General features: G+C 43.9%; 1 protein-coding gene across 1 annotated transcript; it reads left to right on the forward strand.

Annotated features, from left to right (window-relative positions):
• The first annotated feature begins 8,078 nt into the window (after positions 1 to 8,078).
• Positions 8,079 to 9,035, forward strand: LOC147734954 (olfactory receptor 8U1-like). Its single transcript, XM_086952538.1, has one exon. It carries the CDS (start codon positions 8,079 to 8,081, stop codon positions 9,033 to 9,035), a length of 957 nt encoding a protein of 318 aa, XP_086808664.1.
• The last annotated feature ends 10,058 nt before the right edge of the window (positions 9,036 to 19,093 follow it).

Here is a 19,093-nt window from a genome sequence, read left to right on the forward strand (position 1 = left end):
AAGGACATGGCTCTGAAAGCTACAGACAGGCTCAGCTCATGCTAGAGCACCATCTCACATAAAATCAAGCACTCTGCCTCCAGGATTGTTAAGGCCTGCCATGGGAGTGACTTATAGGTATACATGTGTCTAGATATAAGGTTAGATATCTAGGCAAGGGGTGATTACACGACCTTGCCCCAGCTGAGTGATCAGCCAGCTCTGTTAATGTGAGTGGCCAGCCAGGGGTGGCATAATACATGCTACAGCCCCTGGTAGGCCTTGGATGCACCTATTCCCTGGGTACCTATAGTACACTGTACAGGGGCTCATAAGGTGACCCAATTCCCAATTGGAGATGTACCCAAAGTACATGGAGTCCATTTTACAGAGAGAGCAGATAGCCTGGGGCCCTGATCAGCAGGATCCCAGGCCAACTAAGTCGAAAACCAGCTAAACACTAGGCAAAAAATCTGGGGTAACCATAGTCAGGTATCCACCTTCCTACAGTGATACAATGGCTGAGATATGTTTCTGGGTGGGAAGGAGTGCTCCATCCTGCTCAGGGGTGGGACAGGGGGCCAGTTGTGAGTTATTGTGCAAGCTTCCCACCCACACCCCTCACTGTTAAGATGGCTACCTACCTGTAAGTTTGGTTGGTGAGATACAAGGGCTGCCACATGCTTCTGGGAGTGTGGCAGTACTACATCCTGTTTGGGTGGTACAGGGGGCCTGGCGGGAGTTGTTGTGCAGGTCTCCACCCCAAAACAGCCCTCCCAGGGAAGATGTATACCTGCCTGTAAGTTTGTTTGTAGTGATACAATGGCTTCTAAACTGCTTCGGGGGAGGTGCTCCATCCTGCTCAGGTGCGTGACAGGGGGCCAGTTGGGAGTTGTTGTGCAGGCCTCCCATCCCCAAACAGCTCTCCCAGTTAAGATGGCTGCCTACTTGTTAGGTGAGGGTGAACCATGCAATGGCTGCCAACTGCTTCCAGGTTGGTGTGGAGTGTAAATGTTGGCTACCTTTGTGGTGATTCAGATGGAGTGAGTGTCTGTGGAACATGTGTTGGGTATTGTAGTGCATATGGATAGACTTGGGCCTATGAGATGTGGCTTTGTAGTTGTGCTGAACAGTACATAGCTGTGTAATGGTCTACATTTGTTTGCACTTACCAGTTGCACTTCCCCGGCTATTCCTGTGAGACTCTATGGATGCAGTGTGGCAAGCACCTTCTCCTCCCATGCAGTGATTGTTTTGGGAACAATGGGAAGGCCACCACCATTCCTCTGAACCAGCTCACTGTTCTTGCTCCTCTTCTCTTTCACAACCCTCTTCAAGTCATGCCACCTCTTCATGATTTCCTTTTTTGTTTGCGGGGTGGTCACTTCTGCATTGACGTTATCGACAATCCTTGTCCACATTTGTACTCTTATGGCTAATGGTGTCTGTTGGACCAGGATACCAAAGACTTGTGGTTCTACTGTGATCATCTCATCTACCATGCCTGTAAAGTGACTCGCTGTGAATTTGGACATTTTCTGTGTTGCCATGGTGTGTGATATGCAAAGGGGTTATAGGTGCAGGGGTGTAAGTGGTGGGGATGGTGGTGATGTGTATGGTGTGTGATGTGCAGGGGGTTAGAGGGGAAGGTGTGGAAGTGGTGTTGGTGCTGTGTGTGGTGTGAGTACTGATGGTGTGTTGATTTGTGTTGAAGACAGTGACTTACAGGAGGCAGCAGGTAAGTAGCAACTTATTTATTCTTGGCAGAAAGTACAGGAGTCAAGCAGAAATCAACCTGCCTCAGCAACCGCCTATCAAAGAATCAAGAAAACCCTGAGCCATCACAGTTCTAAGTAATGACTCACGGAATACTCATGACCTCGCCAGAAAGGCAGATGCACAATCTATACAACATATCTCCTTTTCTTACAATAAACAAAACAAAATAAAGAAACAAAAAAAAGAAGAAGGCAAAAACAATATACCATGCAAATGTTATAACAAATAAATTTTACAGAAGAACAGTGAATACTAATATATAAAATTTCATCAAATTTCTTCGGTACAAAACATCTAAGTTTTTTCGTCTAATATCTTGAGAAACACTTTGAGTACTTTCTTTCTTCACATTTCATCGGAAGCATTTTTACCACAAGTACCTTTAGAATATAAAGCTATTCTTCAGAAATTCCATCTCTGTCAAAAGAGGTTCAGAAAACGTATTCATGCCATGTTCCCTTCAGCCTAACTTGATTTTAATCAAATCGCCGACTTCTACCTTTCCTGTTTTAATTGGAACCACACCGTTACTCAAAGAACCATTATCCTCCAATAACCACTGTGGAACCAATTTGGTTTTAGGAACTCTACCAGGCATGCGCTCAAAAGGAACAGTATTCGTGACTTTATGAACCATAGTATTATAAGACCAAACCAACTCTTCGGCCACCCTTCGAACATCACGTTGACCTTGAACTGACATCTGTATGGTACCATTCACCAAACGATTCATCGATTACAGCGCCACATTCGATCATGTAGACAGACACAAACTATGGCGGAAGCTGAGCTCATGAGGAATCCCCGGCCCCCTTCTACAACAGCTGGAAATGTTGCACACTGACACATGGGTCCAAATAAAACTGGGATCTGGCACACATCTATCGAGGAAAATAAAGACCAGCAATGGCCTAAAATAGGGCTGTGTCTTAGCGCCAACACTGTTCAACCTCTTCCTTGCGGACCTCCCCGAAGAGTTAGAAACAGTAACATCACACGCACCTCGGTTAGGAAATATCACGCTCTCAAATCTGCTTTACGCAGACGACCTGGTCCTCATCAGCCGGTCTCCTATCGGCCTTCAAAACCTCCTGGACAAAACTAATACTTTTTCAAAAGCAAATTCTTTAACAATCAATTTGAACAAAACCAAAGTCATGCCAATGAACTACAACAAAAAACAGAAGCCCGCATGGTACCTGGACAATCATAGACTAGAACTGGTAGCCTCATACAAATATTTAGGAGTCATAATAGAGGGCAACGGCTCCTCCAAGCAACAACTAGAGGCCATCCGCAGGAAGGGCATGACCTTTCAACTATCAATAAGGCCCCTGCAGAAAGTCCTCCCCGACAGGACATTAGCACCACTCCTACAGGTAATAAAAGCTCGCCTACTGCCCATGCTCTCCTATGGCAGCGAATCAATGCGGGGCAATGACGCAAGCACTCTGGACAACACTATCAGCCGTGCATACAGGGCAATCTTCCATCTCCCAAAAAATTCCTCGCCCGCTCAAATTCGTTTTGAAGTTGGACTAACGAAACAATCTGTGGAGAGGAAAGGCCAATACATAAAAAGCTCGCGCAAAATCAAAGACTCGGAGCAAGGATCGTTAAATGCCAACTTATGGACTGAGCTTCACACCAAAGAAATCTCACCCGCAAGGGCCTACTTAACAAACTCATTGGAGAGCCTAGGACTAAATACGCTCTGGGAAATAAGAACGGATTTTGGGACCTTTAAGAAAGCGGTGACAAAGGTCATCAAACTGGTCTCCTCAATTGAGGACAGAGCCACCCTGACCAGAAGAGTGCATGGATGGGTTGTGCTTGAAGGGTACGGAGCCATAAAGCCACAAGAATATCTATCAAGGGGCCTCACACAAAAAACAAAAAACAAGTTCCTAAACATGCGCTTAGGCAACATACCCATAGCACGACACCTGATACCTTGGAAAAGGCCTGACCCATCAAACGCATGTCGCCTTTGTCAATCTGCGAAGGGGATCTTATACATATTATTTGTATCTGTAAAGCTTTTGTGGATATAAGGCGTTCCATGCTCGGCCCCTATGGAACCAGAAGGGTGTAAAATCATGCAGGCAAGCAGTGATGCTTTGTTTTAACCCCGAAGAGACTCAGTTTAATTGTAGAACAGTTAAATACTTTGAAATAGTGGCCAAAAAATTAAATGAAATAACACAAGGATGCGAAAAACCAACCGCACCAGGAGAAAAGTAGCCTTCCTAAATGGCCCTTACAAACAAAATTTTAGGACTACTGAGCGAAAACTTATCCCATCAGGAGAACAGAGATCCCTGCAACAGCCTTATAACTATAAGAACTACAAGTAATGATAGCAGGGACCAACAGGAAGACCGACTAATTTATTATAGACTCCTTGAGATTTTACTAATGTGCAATATCTTCTTGTTTGAAAAGTTTTATATAGTCAAAATACTTTTTTATCTTTGTGCAATATTGTGAGTTTTTATTAACTGTGCAATAAACAAATTCAAATTCAAATTCAAATTGTTTCTAAAAAAAAAAAAATCTGCTCCACAATACCATTACCTTGCGGATTATACAAAGAAGTACACATATGTCTAATCCCATGATTAGAAAGGAATGTACACATAGACAATGAAGTCATTTGAGTACCATTGTCAGAAAGTAAAATTTGCGGAAAACTCTCCTTCAAAAAAATAGACCTAAGTTGTTTGATCACACTCTAAGTAGTAATGTTTCTCATAAACTCCACACAAATCCATCTTGAACACACATCCACCAAAACCATAGCAAAACGACAATCATTAACCAAAGAATTCATTGGACCAATGAAATCTAAACACACTTTATCCCAAGGTAAATCTTTCCAGCAAACAATCGACCCCTGAGAAGGAGAAACAATCTTCAACCTTTTTTCCCATCCTCGTCGCCAAAATGTTGAAGACAGCGACTTACAGGAGGCAGCAAGTAAGTACCAACTTCTTTATTCTTGGCAGAAAGTACAGGAGTCAAGCAGAAATCAACCTGCCTCAGCAACCGCCTATCAAAGAATCAAGAGAACCCTGAGCCATCACAGTTCTAAGTAATAATTCACGGAATACTCATGACCTCACCAAAAAGGCAGATGCACAATCTATACAACAATTTGCCTCTCCTTTGTGCTCTGTTTTTGGGCCCTTAAGTTGTGGAGTATTGCAAAAGATTCTGGTCATCTTGTGTGTTTTGCTGTTCACCCTATGTGTGAAGGGTATGCCCAGACGTTGGTCCCTTGCTCACTAAGCCACTGGAGTCAAGCTATCCTTGCTGAAGACGGCTGATAGCTAGAAACCGGTCCTAGGATGCTAGGATCCCGGTCCAGGAAAGACATGGCTTGGCAGTTCGGGCTCGAATGTTCAATGAGGCACAGGGTCAAGACTGATTTGCATATGACCATGACTGAACTGGGGTGGCTTGGTGAGCAAAATAAGGATGGATTAAACTCAGATCTGTGACAAGGGGTGAATCTTTTGCCATTGTGCAACATTACGTCAATCATCTTGTGTGTTTTGCTGTTCACCCTATGTGTGAAGGGTATGCCCAGACGTGGGTCCCTTGCTCACTAAGCCACTGGAGTCAAGCTATCCTGGCTGAAGACGGCTGATAGCCAGAAACTGATCCTAGGGTGCTTGATTCCGGTCCAGGAAAAACATGGCTTGGCAGTTCGGGCTGGACTGTTCCCATGAGGCACAGGGTCAAGACTGATTTGCATGTGGCCATGACTGAACTGGGGTGGCTTGGTGAGCAAAATAACGAAGGATTAAACCCAGATCTGTGACTGGGGGTGAATGTTTTGCCATTGGGCAACATTCCGTCCATCATCTTGTGTGTTTTGCTGTTCACCCTAAGTGGGAAGTGTATGCCCAGACGTGTGTCCCTTGCTCACTAAGCCACTGGAGTCAAGCTATCCTGGCTGAAGACAGCTGATAGCCAGAAACGAGTCCTAGGATGCTTGATTCCAGTCCAGGAAAGACATGGCTTGGCAGTTCGGGCTGGACTGTTCCCATGAGGCACAGGGTCAATACTGATTTGCATATGGCCATGACTGAACTGGGGTGGCTTGGTGAGAAAAATAACGATGGATTAAACCCAGATCTGTGACTGGGGGTGAATGTTTTGGCATTGTGCAACATTCCGTCCATCATCTTTTGCTGTTCACCCTATGTTTGAAGGGTATGCCCAGACATGGGTCCCTTGCTCACTAAGCCACTGGAGTCAAGCTATCCTGGCTGAAGGCGGCTGATAGCCAGAAACCTGTCCTAGGATGTTTGATTCCGGTCCAGGAAAGACATGGCTTGGCAGTTCGGGGTGGACTGTTCTCATGAGGCACAGGTTCAAGACTGATTTGCATATGGCCATGACTGAACTGGGGTGGCTTGGTGAGCAAAGTACCAATGGATTAAACCCAGATCTGTGACTGGGGGTGAATGTTTTGCCATTGTGCAACATTCTGTCCATCTTCTTGTGTGTTTTGCTGTTCACACTATGAAGTAGTCACCCAAATTCCACTGTACATGTCCAAAGACTGTGTATATTGTTGGTTGGCCAACTTCAAGGGCTGGGCTCAGGACTGGGTGAATGGCTGTAAACAGCCAGAGTTGGAAACCCACCCTTTGAGGGGTAGTTGGATGGCACAGCAGCTGTTGGCTGTATGCATTATTTTTTATCACCTAGCCTGAGATTGCTTGCAGAAGGTGTTGGCTTCATTATGAAGGCTGGGTGTCTAGCTTTGATGTTCAATAAAAAAAACCTTTGCTCAGCCCCAACTGTGCATGGATGAATGCAGTGTGCAGCTTGATAAGAGGTCATGCACATCATTGGTCTGCTGTCCATGGTGGGTTAGGCATAGGACTTGTACTGATGCTGTGTGCATCATGGGTTGGCCGCCCATAAAAGGTTGGGAGTAGTGTTTGGCAGAGGCCAGGAACTGTGACCATTGCCCCACTGCACTAAGCCGCCAAAAGCTGCGTGCTTCGTGGGTTGGCCACCTTAAAGTGAGTTGGGCTAATGGCCTGTCCAGAGACCAGACAATTCCCTTAATAACCAAGTGATGGTTCAATTCATAATAGGTGTCTTTATGTCTCCTCTTCAATACATGTTTCATCTCCAAACTATCCTAATTTTCCACTTTTTTGCTTCTAGCCTTACTTTACTTTTTCTTTCTCCATCTTCACTAAAAAAACTAGTGTGATTTAATATAAGGTAATTCTGCACAATTATGTAAATTTACACGGAATTACACTTGGAGCCTAACCCTGCAGTAAGCTCTATTTTTAAGCACAAATGCACTCTTTAGCCTCAAAAATGATCCCCAGGATGTATTTTGCTGTTAGAAAACACTCCTAAATGCAATAGCAGTGGAAAAAAAGCAACCAGTAGTCACTCTTGGGTAGACATTGTTGCCTTAAATTACTCAAAAGTATACAAATGGGTGTAATCGCAACATTTATTTTGCTTCACAAAAGTAACGCAAAATTACCACGATTACTCTAGTGTATTTGAAACTCTGCCCGAGGTCAACTCTTCACCCTTCCCCCACATAATATAAGCTGCCACTCAAAGGCCCTAATACTTTGCATACAAAGCTGCTGTGTCTGTACTTAACACCTTGGATATATTCTTTCCAAATTGTGCTACAGAACTCTGATTTATTATTATTTTCTAGCTTGCACACAATACTATTTCAGTACTCTCACTTAACTCTGCAGTGGAACCTCTCTAATCTCGCCTTGTTACCCCTTAAAATGAAAGATTGTACATATTGAAACATTTTCTCTGCGAAATATTTATCTACACTACATTTTAATATGTTTCTCATAATGGTCCTCTACACACTTTTATTAGCTTTAACACTTTATGTATTTTAGACCTCTTTAAAAAAGAAGATTTTCTAATGTCCCTTTCACCCTTTCGGATTCCTAAAGAAGATTTCAAAGCTCAAAGCGAAGTGTTTGGAAAATCTTTAAATGTCTTCAAATATATTTTCCATGAATTATGGATAGGGAGGCAATCTAAGATCTCTTATTTATACCTGCTGTTTGGTGATGGATATTGGCCTTCTAATCATTAAAAAAAATAATCATCACTAGGATGTGGTGGGGGAACTGTTAAAATAATGGCATTGTTCACTGAAAATCATTATATAATATGAATAGTTGAATAAAGCGTGTCCTGCAATATTAGTAATTGTTGTACCTCTACGAGTATATTTACAATGGAGTCTTTATTCATCTATAATTTCTTCTTTTCCAGCAGGATCAGTTTTGTTAATAATGAAAGACGGAAATCAGTCTGTGGTGAAGGAATTCATCCTTCTCGGACTAAGAAATGACAAGAAGCTGCAGGCTCCACTCTTTGTGATATTTCTACTTATCTACATTAATACCCTGGTTGGCAATATTTCTATCATGACTCTGATCAAAATGTCTCTCAATCTTCAGACTCCAATGTACTTCCTTATCAGTAATTTGGCATTTGTAGACACTTGCTTTTCATCAGATCTTATGCCAAGACTCCTGGCCATTTTCCTGTTAGAGAGAAATGTCATTTCATTTCCTGAATGTGGGATACAACTTTTTGTGTTTGTCTGCATGGGAGGATTAGAGATTTTGATTCTTGTAGCTATGGCCTATGATCGATACACAGCCATCTGCAATCCACTGCTGTATCCAGTCATAATGACCATGAAACGTTCTGTTCATCTTGTCATTTTGTCATATTTTATTGCCATCCCTAACGCGATGATGCATACCATTGGTACTTTGAGGTTGTCCTTCTGTGGATCGAATAGAATCAACCATTTCTTCTGTGATGTTCTTCCACTGTTAAGGCTCTCATGCTCCAATACTGCTGTCAATGAGAAGCTGGTGCTTTTTTCAGCTGCCATCTTTTTGGTGGTACCCGTTGTCCTTATCCTCATCTCATACAGTTTCATCATTTCAACCATTTTGAGGATCCACTCCTCTGATGGCCGGCAACGAGCCTTTTCCACCTGCTCATCACACTTTGCCTGTGTCACACTTTTCTATGCAACTGGTTTATTCATGTACCTGAAGCCCACTCACAGTTTCTTAATAGTGCAGGACAGTGTGGCATCTTTGTTCTATACAGTATTGATTCCATTGCTCAACCCACTAATCTACAGTTTACGGAACCAGGATGTTAAAATAGCCCTAAAGAAGGCAGGAAGAAGAGCTTGTGTGTGGAAAATGGGTCGTGGCTTACAATGACATTTGTGGCCTCCCAGGTGCTGACATTTTGTTTATACAGGAATGCTGCACTGCACTAATTTTGAGATGATTGGGAAGGAGCTTTTACTTGACTTATAAAATATATATTACGAAATCTATACTTCATCTTGCCCTTTTGTTTTTTCTGGATTATTGAGGTCCCTACTTGGAACTAGGTCTAGGCAAAATTCTCTTAATTTCCTATGAAGAAACCATGCAAAATGCCCAAAGCATTATGCAAAATTAAACAAAATGATATTTTCGGATTTGGAGTTATTATTAGAGCAAAATGTATCTTTGTATACATTATGGATGTAAGAACGAATGTTGAACTAAAAATAAATAGCATAAAATCGCTTATGATGTAAAGAACAGCAGATCACGTTCTTTTAGTTTACTTTGTTTCCATGATACCACAAAAGGATTTTTACCCGAATTAAATATTAATTACATGACCCGGCAAAATGTTGTAATGTCTGCTTTTTGTTTAACAAGCATAATATGAAATCCTGGAGATAATGCAACAATTTGCTGATGTAAACAAAATTTTATGTGGTCCTACTTGAATCCAGAGATGCCCTCTATCACTGTGATGTGGGAGATCAAGAGAGCTCTCTATATTCCTCATTGTATGAACTGATCGTGAATGCTTTTTTGTCAGATCTAACCGACCTACATATATATGCAGTTTTAAAGAAATATCAAAATTTATAAGCCAAGGAAATGGTCGCCCGAGCACTTATTCTCTCTTGCCTCGACTATTGGCATCCCTGGCTATCTATTAAAAAAACTCCAAACCATTCAGAATGCGGTGGCCAGACTTCTGTTTAATATCTCTAGGAGATCTAGTGTACGGCAGCATCTGTGTGACCAGCATTGGCTTCCAGTGGCCCAGCAGGTGTAATTCAAAGCACTCCCCATGTCTCACAGAGCCCTTTATGGCTTTGGACCATCCTACATTAGAATGCAATTTGCGCTCTATGCTCCAGACGATTTTTGCGCTCAGCTTCACATCGTCAGATGGGGATCCCTCGGTTCCACAGGTCACGGCTGTGGGGATGGTCCCTTTCCGTTTAAAGCAGCCACTGCATGGATTTCCCTTCCCATGGAGCTTCAGCATATCCAGGACTTCCGAATTTTTAAAAAACCACTCAAAACTTTCCTTTTTAATCAGCTGCCCTAAACATCTTTGTTCTTCCCTGCATTGGTCCATCTGCGCGCCAGGACACTCTAGAGTATTTGTGCGCAATATACATTTTATATAACATAACATATAACATTAGTGCACCCCCACCAAAAAAATCTGTATATTAGCAACAGTTCTCAGGGATACTCTAGTTTATCAACAAATGGATTGTAATGTTTTAACCAGAATATGCCAGACTATATTCTTCAACTAATTCAAGGGTTCTACAAATAATCCTTAAGTGACCAACTTTCCCTTCACAACACAAAACACCTATTGAATATTTTTTGAAAACTCAAAGCAAAAAGAAAAAATTACATTTGTTCTTTTGAGTATCTAAATGATGGCATCTCATGCTAAGCAGTGTTTAATCAAGAATGAATGTAAAACATGGACTTTATTTCAAGTGTATTATGTTAAAAATATTCATATCCTATTTTCTTTAAAGTTTGTATCCAATAATAACTGAAATATGTATTTTTATAAAAAAAATATCAAAGATTTTCATTCATAATTTTCTTAACCTTTAATAGGTTTACAAGCTTCACAGGACTGACCCAGGGTTTTATATTTAACCTCAGTCTTGCAAAATGTTCTCATCAAATCATATGATTCATGAACATTCCTTTAACCTTTGACACATCTTTTAAGACATGAGAAAAACGTCTTGGACAGAATGGCAGTAGTAGTCTGGTTCTCAATCATCAGACGACAGGCTGAGCACAGTCATGACTGGCTGTCCAAAGGGGGCTTGGAGCAGGTAACCAGCAGGTGGTGCACACAGTGACTAGATAGCGGCCCGGTTTTATGGCCAAACCCTCCCTCCGGCCCCCACAGCGCTAGGTCAAAGTCATTGTACAGCGGGGATTGACTACCAAAGGGATGTTGGGTGAAGTTCCCCTAATACAGTAGGGGGGCATGCACAACTTAGGATATGAAAGAAAATAATGAAACCCAAAGTTAGGCATGGTAATGATATCTTACCAGATGAAAAAAACACTGAAAATTAAAGTAACTTAAAATGTCATCAGTCATGTCATCAAGTATATCCCATATGGTAATCCCCTTTATCTAGTCTCCGCTTGATGGATCAGCAAAAATCTTACCATGAAGGAGACAAGGGGATGAACTTTTTTTGGAAAGTATCCTGCAGATTCATCAGATGGCATCACAGTCATTAAAAAAAAAAAAAAAGAAATGCCTTTTCCTATAGACACTCTGACCTTGCTATAAGAGTTACAGTTGTGTGGTTGGTTGCTCACAAGATGTAATAGGGCCTGTGTGTCTGAAGGGAGTGGGTTGATTTGTACAGTTGTGCACAGGGTGAAGGCTTTGGGTAGTAGGGCTTTTGCCACCTAATGCAGCCTAGTCGTCTGGAGGGAGTGGGCCCTCCATGAAGATTTTTGCATTGGGCACAGGCTGGTTTAATGTGGGCTTCGCCATCTAATGGGCTAGGTTGTTTTAAAGGAGTGGGGGTTCAATGGAAAATATGTAAACAAGTCGAAACCTGTGTACGGAGGAAGCTGGGCCGCCTAATATGGGGCACAGATGTCTTGAGTGATTGGGCTCTATGTCAATAGTTGAGCACAGGGTGAAGACTGTGCATGGTGGGGCTTGGCTTCATAATGGGGTTAAGTTGGAAATAGGTTGTATGAAGTAGGAGTTTGATCATATAGGAGGCTTAGGTGTGTAGGGGGATTGGAATACATTTGATTACTTTATATATGCTCATATGTTTATATGATATAAACTTGAAAATATTCTTTGTTCCTCAGTGATGTCGCCAATGGCATCTTCAATGATGTTGCTTGAGATCTTAGCAGTGATGGTAACACAGATATGTTGCAGTCACAATTATAAGTCACTGGTCTTCATATGCTAAACAAATGAATATAAACTAAGTTATAGGGGGCAGGGTAGTGGTATTATCACCACATGTCCCTTGCAGGGGTTGCAGTGCAACCTCTTAGGGTCAGATTAAAAGTAAATAGTGTACAGTGTGCTGTTGTACTCCTGTGGGACCCAGTGATGGCCTTTGAGGTACTGCAGGTTTCATCATGCCCCCCATGTGGCCCTAACACACTGATTAGATGAGTCACCAGTTACAGTTAGCAGAGGAAACTATAACTTGCCCTTACATATTACATCACTTGTGACATGTTCTATGACATCATTTATGTCTAACGACTGCTGACTGCCGTAGCACTGATATCGAGGGCCTAGCTGCCGGTAATTTTTAAAAGCCACTGCTGAGGTTTAAACTCTAAAGCATTTTAAGTATTTGCACTCACTTGTGCATACTTTCACAATGCTGCCCGCCTATGCCCCCCGGTCCGTCACGGCAAGTGCCGATTGAATGGAGGGGGTGGAGGGCGCGGTCAGCTCTCTCTCACTTCCGGTAGGGAGGCAATTCCTGGGGTGAGCGTGCTAGTTGTTGTAGACCACAGACCATAAATCCCATGATCAAACGGGCGCGCAGCGGGCGCGCTGGCAGTGCGCCAAAGGCAAGCCCGTCTGCGCCTGGCCCGGGTCCAGGGCCAGAACCCCTGCCCTAAGCAGGGATAAAGCCAATAGAAGAGTTTACAATGGCACAGATTTAATAAAACTGCAGCCTAGGCTGTCCTGCACCATTCTTAATCCAATGGAAAAAGTTAAATACTGCCCAAACTGCTCGCTATCTTTTAGCTACGTGCCTTGCGATACAACAGCGGATCAACACCAGCAGGTCAGAGCGCATAAACACACACAGATAAAAGCTGCTCTGGTGAACACAAGATCCCTAGTAAAACACAATACAGAGGTGGCCAACCTCATCAACACTCACGGCCTCGATCTACTGTTTATAACAGAGACCTGGGCTAACAAAGCCGCAGACATAGACTTGCCACTAGCGGTCCCAGGGGGATATTCTATTCTATGGGCCGATCGAATCGGGAAACGAGGGGGAGGCTTTGGCATTATTAGCAAAGAAGGACTACTTGTTCGGGGCTTGGAGGCTCGCTGCTCGCTGGAGTGTGAATCCCTTCCTTTTAAAATTAGTACCACACACAATTACACATTTGACAGCCTTTGCTATACAGTACGCCTAAGGCCAGAAACCCCCTATCTCAATCCCTGGGCCCCGTTCTTGAATCTAGTCTTGCAGGGGCTGACTACACCATCTTGGGAGACTTCAATATTCATCTCGAAAAGCCACAGATAATAACACAACACTCATTTCAGAGACTATGGCTAGTTGTGGTCTGTCCCAACTGGTATATCAAGCAACACATTCTGCAGGCCACACTTTAGATCGGATTTTCTCCTCTAATCCCAATATTAAAATAGGCGACGTTATCCCATTCCCTGGTCGGACCATAAAGTCGTCAATTTTACCTTAACTATTGACCAGACCAATACTGCTAGGGCCTCCCAGCACAAGCAATACACCTTACCAGAATGGGATAAAATTGATATTGCCAAACTTCATGCGCAGCTCGACACAATAGTCTCAGGGCTAGCCCAGGATAGCAATCTTGCTACAAACCAAGTAAATAACTGGATCAAAGGGGCAGTTCTGTCTGGCGCACCGCTTAAAACTAAACTTGTTAAGAGGAGAAACATCTCTGTGCCCTGGTTCACTGAGAAGCTTAGATTGCAAAAAACGGACTTGTAGGCGGGCAGAAAGGAGATGGAGGGCAGGGAGAAACATAGCTATTGCAAGACTTTAGCCACTATAAGAAACTTATAACTGAAGAAAAATCAGCTTTATTTGTAAAAAAAATCATGGAGGCCAATAATTCCAGTAAAGAGCTTTTTGCCACGGTTAAAAAACTCACTAAGACTCCGGAAAAGCAGAGAGATGGCAGTACAGGGATTTGTAATAAACTGGGCCACTTTTTCACAGATAAGGTAAAGCTTATTTATGACTCGATCCCAATTTCCAATTATGACACACGGACATTAGGTGATCCTCAGCCTGATACAGGAAAACACTCAGAGCCAGGGAAATCGGAGTTTCAGTTTTCTGCCCCCTCAGCTGACCAGGTTCTCCAACTCATTCTAACCACCAAGTCAGGTGGCCCCATGGACCCATGCCCTCCCAAAGTTCTTCACATGTTCCCCGATTTGCTCAGCAAGCAACTTCGGCTGCTCCTCACTAGGATTATTGAGACTACCTGTTTTCCTAAGGCCTGGAAAGCCGCCCCCGTACTCCCACCCCTCAAAAAACCAAACCTTGACCCTTCGATCCAAGCTAACTACAGACCGATCTTCAGAATCCCCTTTCCAGTAAAAATCCTTGAAAAACATCTGAACTCCAATTTGTCTAAATTTATCAAGGACTCCCAGACTCTCAACATATCTCAATTTGGGTTCCGGGAGGAACATGGAACATGGAACCGAAACCGCTCTGATTATGGCAGCGGAGGAGCTCAGGAGTATCCTGTATGCAGGTGGGAAGGCTGCCTTGATTTTGTTAGATCTGTCGGCAGCCTTTGATACTCCTGTCCCGTCTAAAAGAAATAGGGCTGCACGCTTCCGCGACTGCACTTCTGGCTTCCTTTTAGGAGAAAGATCCTTCACGGTGCAGCTTGGGGAATTTTCTTCAAAATCATTCAAATTCCCCTGGGGGGTTCCACAGGGTTCTTCTCTAAGCCTCACCCTTTTCAATGTTTACACTGCCCCTTTCGCAAATATTATCAGGGGACATGGTTTCCTTCCAATCTCCTATGCTGATGACACACAAATAGTGGTGGCCATTTCCAACAACACTGCAGAGACGGCCGATAAGTTCCGGCTTTGCATGAATCAGGTTAGTCGCTGGATGCAAGCGAATTGCCTGAAACTAAACTGAGATAAGTCTGAGGTCATGCTGCTGGGTGCCGATGCCAACATCTGGTCACCAACTTGGTGGCCAGATGGTTTAGGCAGTTGCCCATCACCCGTGGACAGCGTTAGGAACCTTGGCTTCATGTTCGACTCTAAACTTACGTTTAAGGCCCAAATAATAAACTTACCTCCTCAGTCTGGTTCACGGTGAAGCTGATTCGAAAACTACTGCCATACATTCCATCTGACACCTATACAACACTGGTAACCATGCTGGCCCTTTCCAAAATGGATTATAGTAATGCCTTCTATGCAGGGCTCCAAAAACAGCTCCTGCTAAAACTACCGCGTCTACAGAACGCTGCTGCCAGGCTGATACTGAACATTTCCAGGTTCTTGCCGGTGGCCTCTGGACTCAGGAGTCTTCATTGGCTACCGGTCGAGTGAAGAATTCAATTTAAGTTAGCTTGCCTGGCATACAAAACCTTGCATGGCTCAGGCCCGCACTTTTTGAAAACCAACATGCTACAGTATGAACCACCTAGGACGCTAAGGTCCAGCAGTGCTAACCTCCTCAGGACTCCCAGATTTAAACAACTTAGATGGGGGGGGAAAGTTTTCCTACTGCACTCAGCAAGAACCTGGAACAAACTTCCTGCAGAAATTAAATACAGCCCATCTCTTTTAGAAAGAGCCTAAAGGCCTGGTTTTTCTCTGTTTAGCTTGGCTCAGGTGGTGCACGACGCCCTCACGCTCAGACAGTCTCAGTCTTCTGCAGTGTGCGCTCTACAAATCCGATAATCAATCAATCCATCAATCATTTATGACATTGTGGATGATGCCTCAAATGAAATCACTGATTACATCAGCCAATGCATGTGTTAATTTGTGTAATAGTTTACATAGTGGTGGCTAGCTACTATATTTAATTTCTTTCTAATTTTTGTACAGTCTGTGTTTTAGCTAATTGCTATAATTATTTAGAAAATGCCTGTGTACCCAGTGCACGCTAGGTGTGTAGACCTATTGAACAAGCTATAAATCTGTTTATTGAAGAGTAACTATGTATGCAGGTGACAGGTGATAACTTTTATTCATTATCTTTCATACAACTTTTTTGTTATAGCAGAAAACATTTTCAGCGGGGGAAAGATTCTATGTACCACATCACAAAAGTGATGCAAATCGGTGCAAAATCTTTTTTTCCAAATGTTTTTCCAAATTCACTGCATAAAGCCGCTTTGCATGACTTTGCGCCATGGGGGTGTGCCAAGGTGATGCATGGGAGTTCCCATGCAACCACCGAAGGTTTGTCATGCTAAACCCAATTTACAAAATACACTACATTGGGTTTAGTGTGAGAAAACGACGCCCTTTTAAACCAGGCACAAGGAAGGAGAAATGCTTAGGTTTCTCCTTCCTTTTCCAGCTTTGTACGCGTGATGCACTGTACAGCTTATATAAAAAGTTGGAAAAGCTTTGCCTCATGTCTAGGCATTGTGTGTTGTACAGGAAGGGTACCCTTCCTGTTAAAAACCTATGCTGGACTCACACACACACTAGCGCTATGGCGCTAAGGTGTGTGTGTGGCACACAGCAGCTGTAATCAGCGCCAGCGCAAGGGAAAGGGGAGCAGAGAGCCATATCTCTGAAAATATGGCTCTCTCCTGCTCCTTCCCTGTCACGCAACACAGACCAGCCTGGCCGGGGGCTGCACTGGGTTTTATGAAGGTTTTGTAAATCTCCCCCTAAGTAATGTAAACAACCTTACATTATTAGACAGAATCCTCTCAGCATGACAATTTTTACTTAGCATGGAAGACTGTTTTCACCAAGTATCAACCTATGTACATGTGATTGTTTGCTTCTGAAGATGAACTATCTGTAAAGTTTTTAAACAGTATGAAGGCTGCAGATTTGGGTCCAATCCATCATTTCTTTGCAAAATAAGGATGGATTGTCTGTACTGGGGATAAACGTGTGACATTGTTTCAGCATTCCTTTTATCAATTTTTCTTTTTAGATTTTTTGCCCTAAGAGGGAAGGGCATGATCAAATATAGGTCACGTGCTCACCATGCCACTGAAGTCAAGCTAGCCTGGCTGACGAGGGGTAAAACCCTGAAACCGGTCCGAGGATGCTGGTTTGCGGTCCAGGAAGGACCTGGCCAGCCAGTCAAGGCTGGGCTGCTCCCATGGTGAGTGGGGTCAAGACTGAATTGCCTAAACTGGAATGTCATTGTGTGCAACAAAAACGATGGATTTAGGGCCAAATCTCTGTACTGAGGGGGTATGTTTGACATTGTTTCAGAATTCCGTCAATCAATTGTTCTTTTTGCCATATGACTTTTAGCAACTTCAGACCTTGGTTATTTTAAGTGAGTGAACACTGTTCTTAGTAGATACTTATTAATACTCTATAGTGTATTTCTCATGGGAGCTTCACTGTCTGCAAACAGTGTGGTACAGGGTATATTCTCTCCATAAAGTAAATATTGGTTACAGTACCCACATCTCTACTTATATCAACTTCATTTCCTAATGTAGGTTTATTGACTGTCCCGGGTTTGATACATTTTAGAACTGGGGGTCTCTAGTTGGCAGAGGTAGGGTTGGGTTCGTGACGCGATTTGCAGCATCATAAAAGGGACGCTCGGGAGTGTGCAGGTAATTTCTGACTCTGCACGCATTTTCCCCCTCCTGAGGCGGAAGCCGGGAGGTCGCTTGTCTTTCCTTTAGTTTTAAAAACTGCTTTTAATATTGGAACTTGTATTTTGCACTTTGGCTACACCTGACATCAATAGGTGTGCTGTGACCCCCTGCGCTTAGTAGCGCTTCAGACCCCTTCTCACCCCCTCCCCTTTTGCTCCGGACCTGCTCTCGGCTGAGTGTTGACGCCGAGGGCAGGGCTCCGGTTTTGGCGGCCATCTTGGGTCGGGTTGGGTTCGTGACGCGATTTGCAGCGTCAAAAAAGGGACGCTCGGGAGTGTGCAGGTAATTTCTGTCTCTGCATGCATTTTCCCCCTCCTGAGGCGGAAGCCGGGAGGTCTCTTGTCTTTCCTTTAGTTTTAAAAACTGCTTTTAATATTGGAACTTGTATTTTGCACTTTGGCTACACCTGACATCAATAGGTGTGCTGTGACCCCCTGCGCTTAGTAGCGCTTCAGACCCCTTCTCACCCCCTCCCCTTTTGCTCCGGACCTGCTCTCGGCTGAGTGTTGACGCCGAGGGCAGGGCTCCGGTTTTGGCGGCCATCTTGGGTCGGGTTGGGTTCGTGACGCGATTTGCAGCGTCATAAAAACGGACAGGGATGACTCCGCGCAGCGGACGCGAACTGCGGACGCGCCGGATCTGCGCCGGATCTGCGCCGGAGTCGTGCCAGAGTCCTGCCCGTCTGCGCCCGTCCGCGTCACGGCAGCGGACGGCGCGGCGGAAGGCTCTGGCCACAGGCTTACTTACTCTGCAGCGGATCTACTATCATACAACCCTAATACTGCGACTTGTCGGTATGTCTTTCCTTGCCGATATAAAGGTAAATGCTGCTGTCCAGGCTGTGGATGGTATCCTAACATTTACCGGGCCTCTGAGGGACCCCATTTACTCCCTGCAAACGACTTTAAGTGCTTATTGCTAAACACCCGTTCATTGCATAGGCACGCATTGGACATCTTTGAGTTACTGACTTCTGAAAAACCACTCTGTCTTATGCTCACAGAAACCTGGCTCAATGAGTCTTCTAACCCTGATATTGCGGCAGCCATTCCTTCAGACTATATAATTTACAGACAGGATAGGGCATTGGGTAAAGGTGGTGGTGTCGCACTTGTAGTTCAAAGATGTTTCGCCTGTGCAATTATTCCATCCTTGCCTATTTCTGGTTGCGAATCCCGCACCTTTTCCATTACACTCTCCCCTCACCAATCATGTTCAGGGCTCCTAGTCTATAGACCTCCGGGTCTGCGGGGTTCCTTCTTTGATGAGCTTCAATCAGCTATCACTGCTCTCTGCCTGAAGGTTGAACACTGCATAATGTTAGGGGATTTTAACATCCACATGGACGTCGA

Source organism: Lissotriton vulgaris, chromosome 1_2, assembly GCF_964263255.1.
Source record: "Lissotriton vulgaris chromosome 1_2, aLisVul1.2, whole genome shotgun sequence".
Classification (NCBI taxonomy): Eukaryota; Metazoa; Chordata; class Amphibia; order Caudata; family Salamandridae; genus Lissotriton; species Lissotriton vulgaris.

Bases quoted from the DNA above. Each gene is read 5' to 3' on its own strand.
- LOC147734954 (XM_086952538.1), top strand. From the start codon at position 8,079: ATGAAAGACGGAAATCAGTCTGTGGTGAAGGAATTCATCCTTCTCGGA.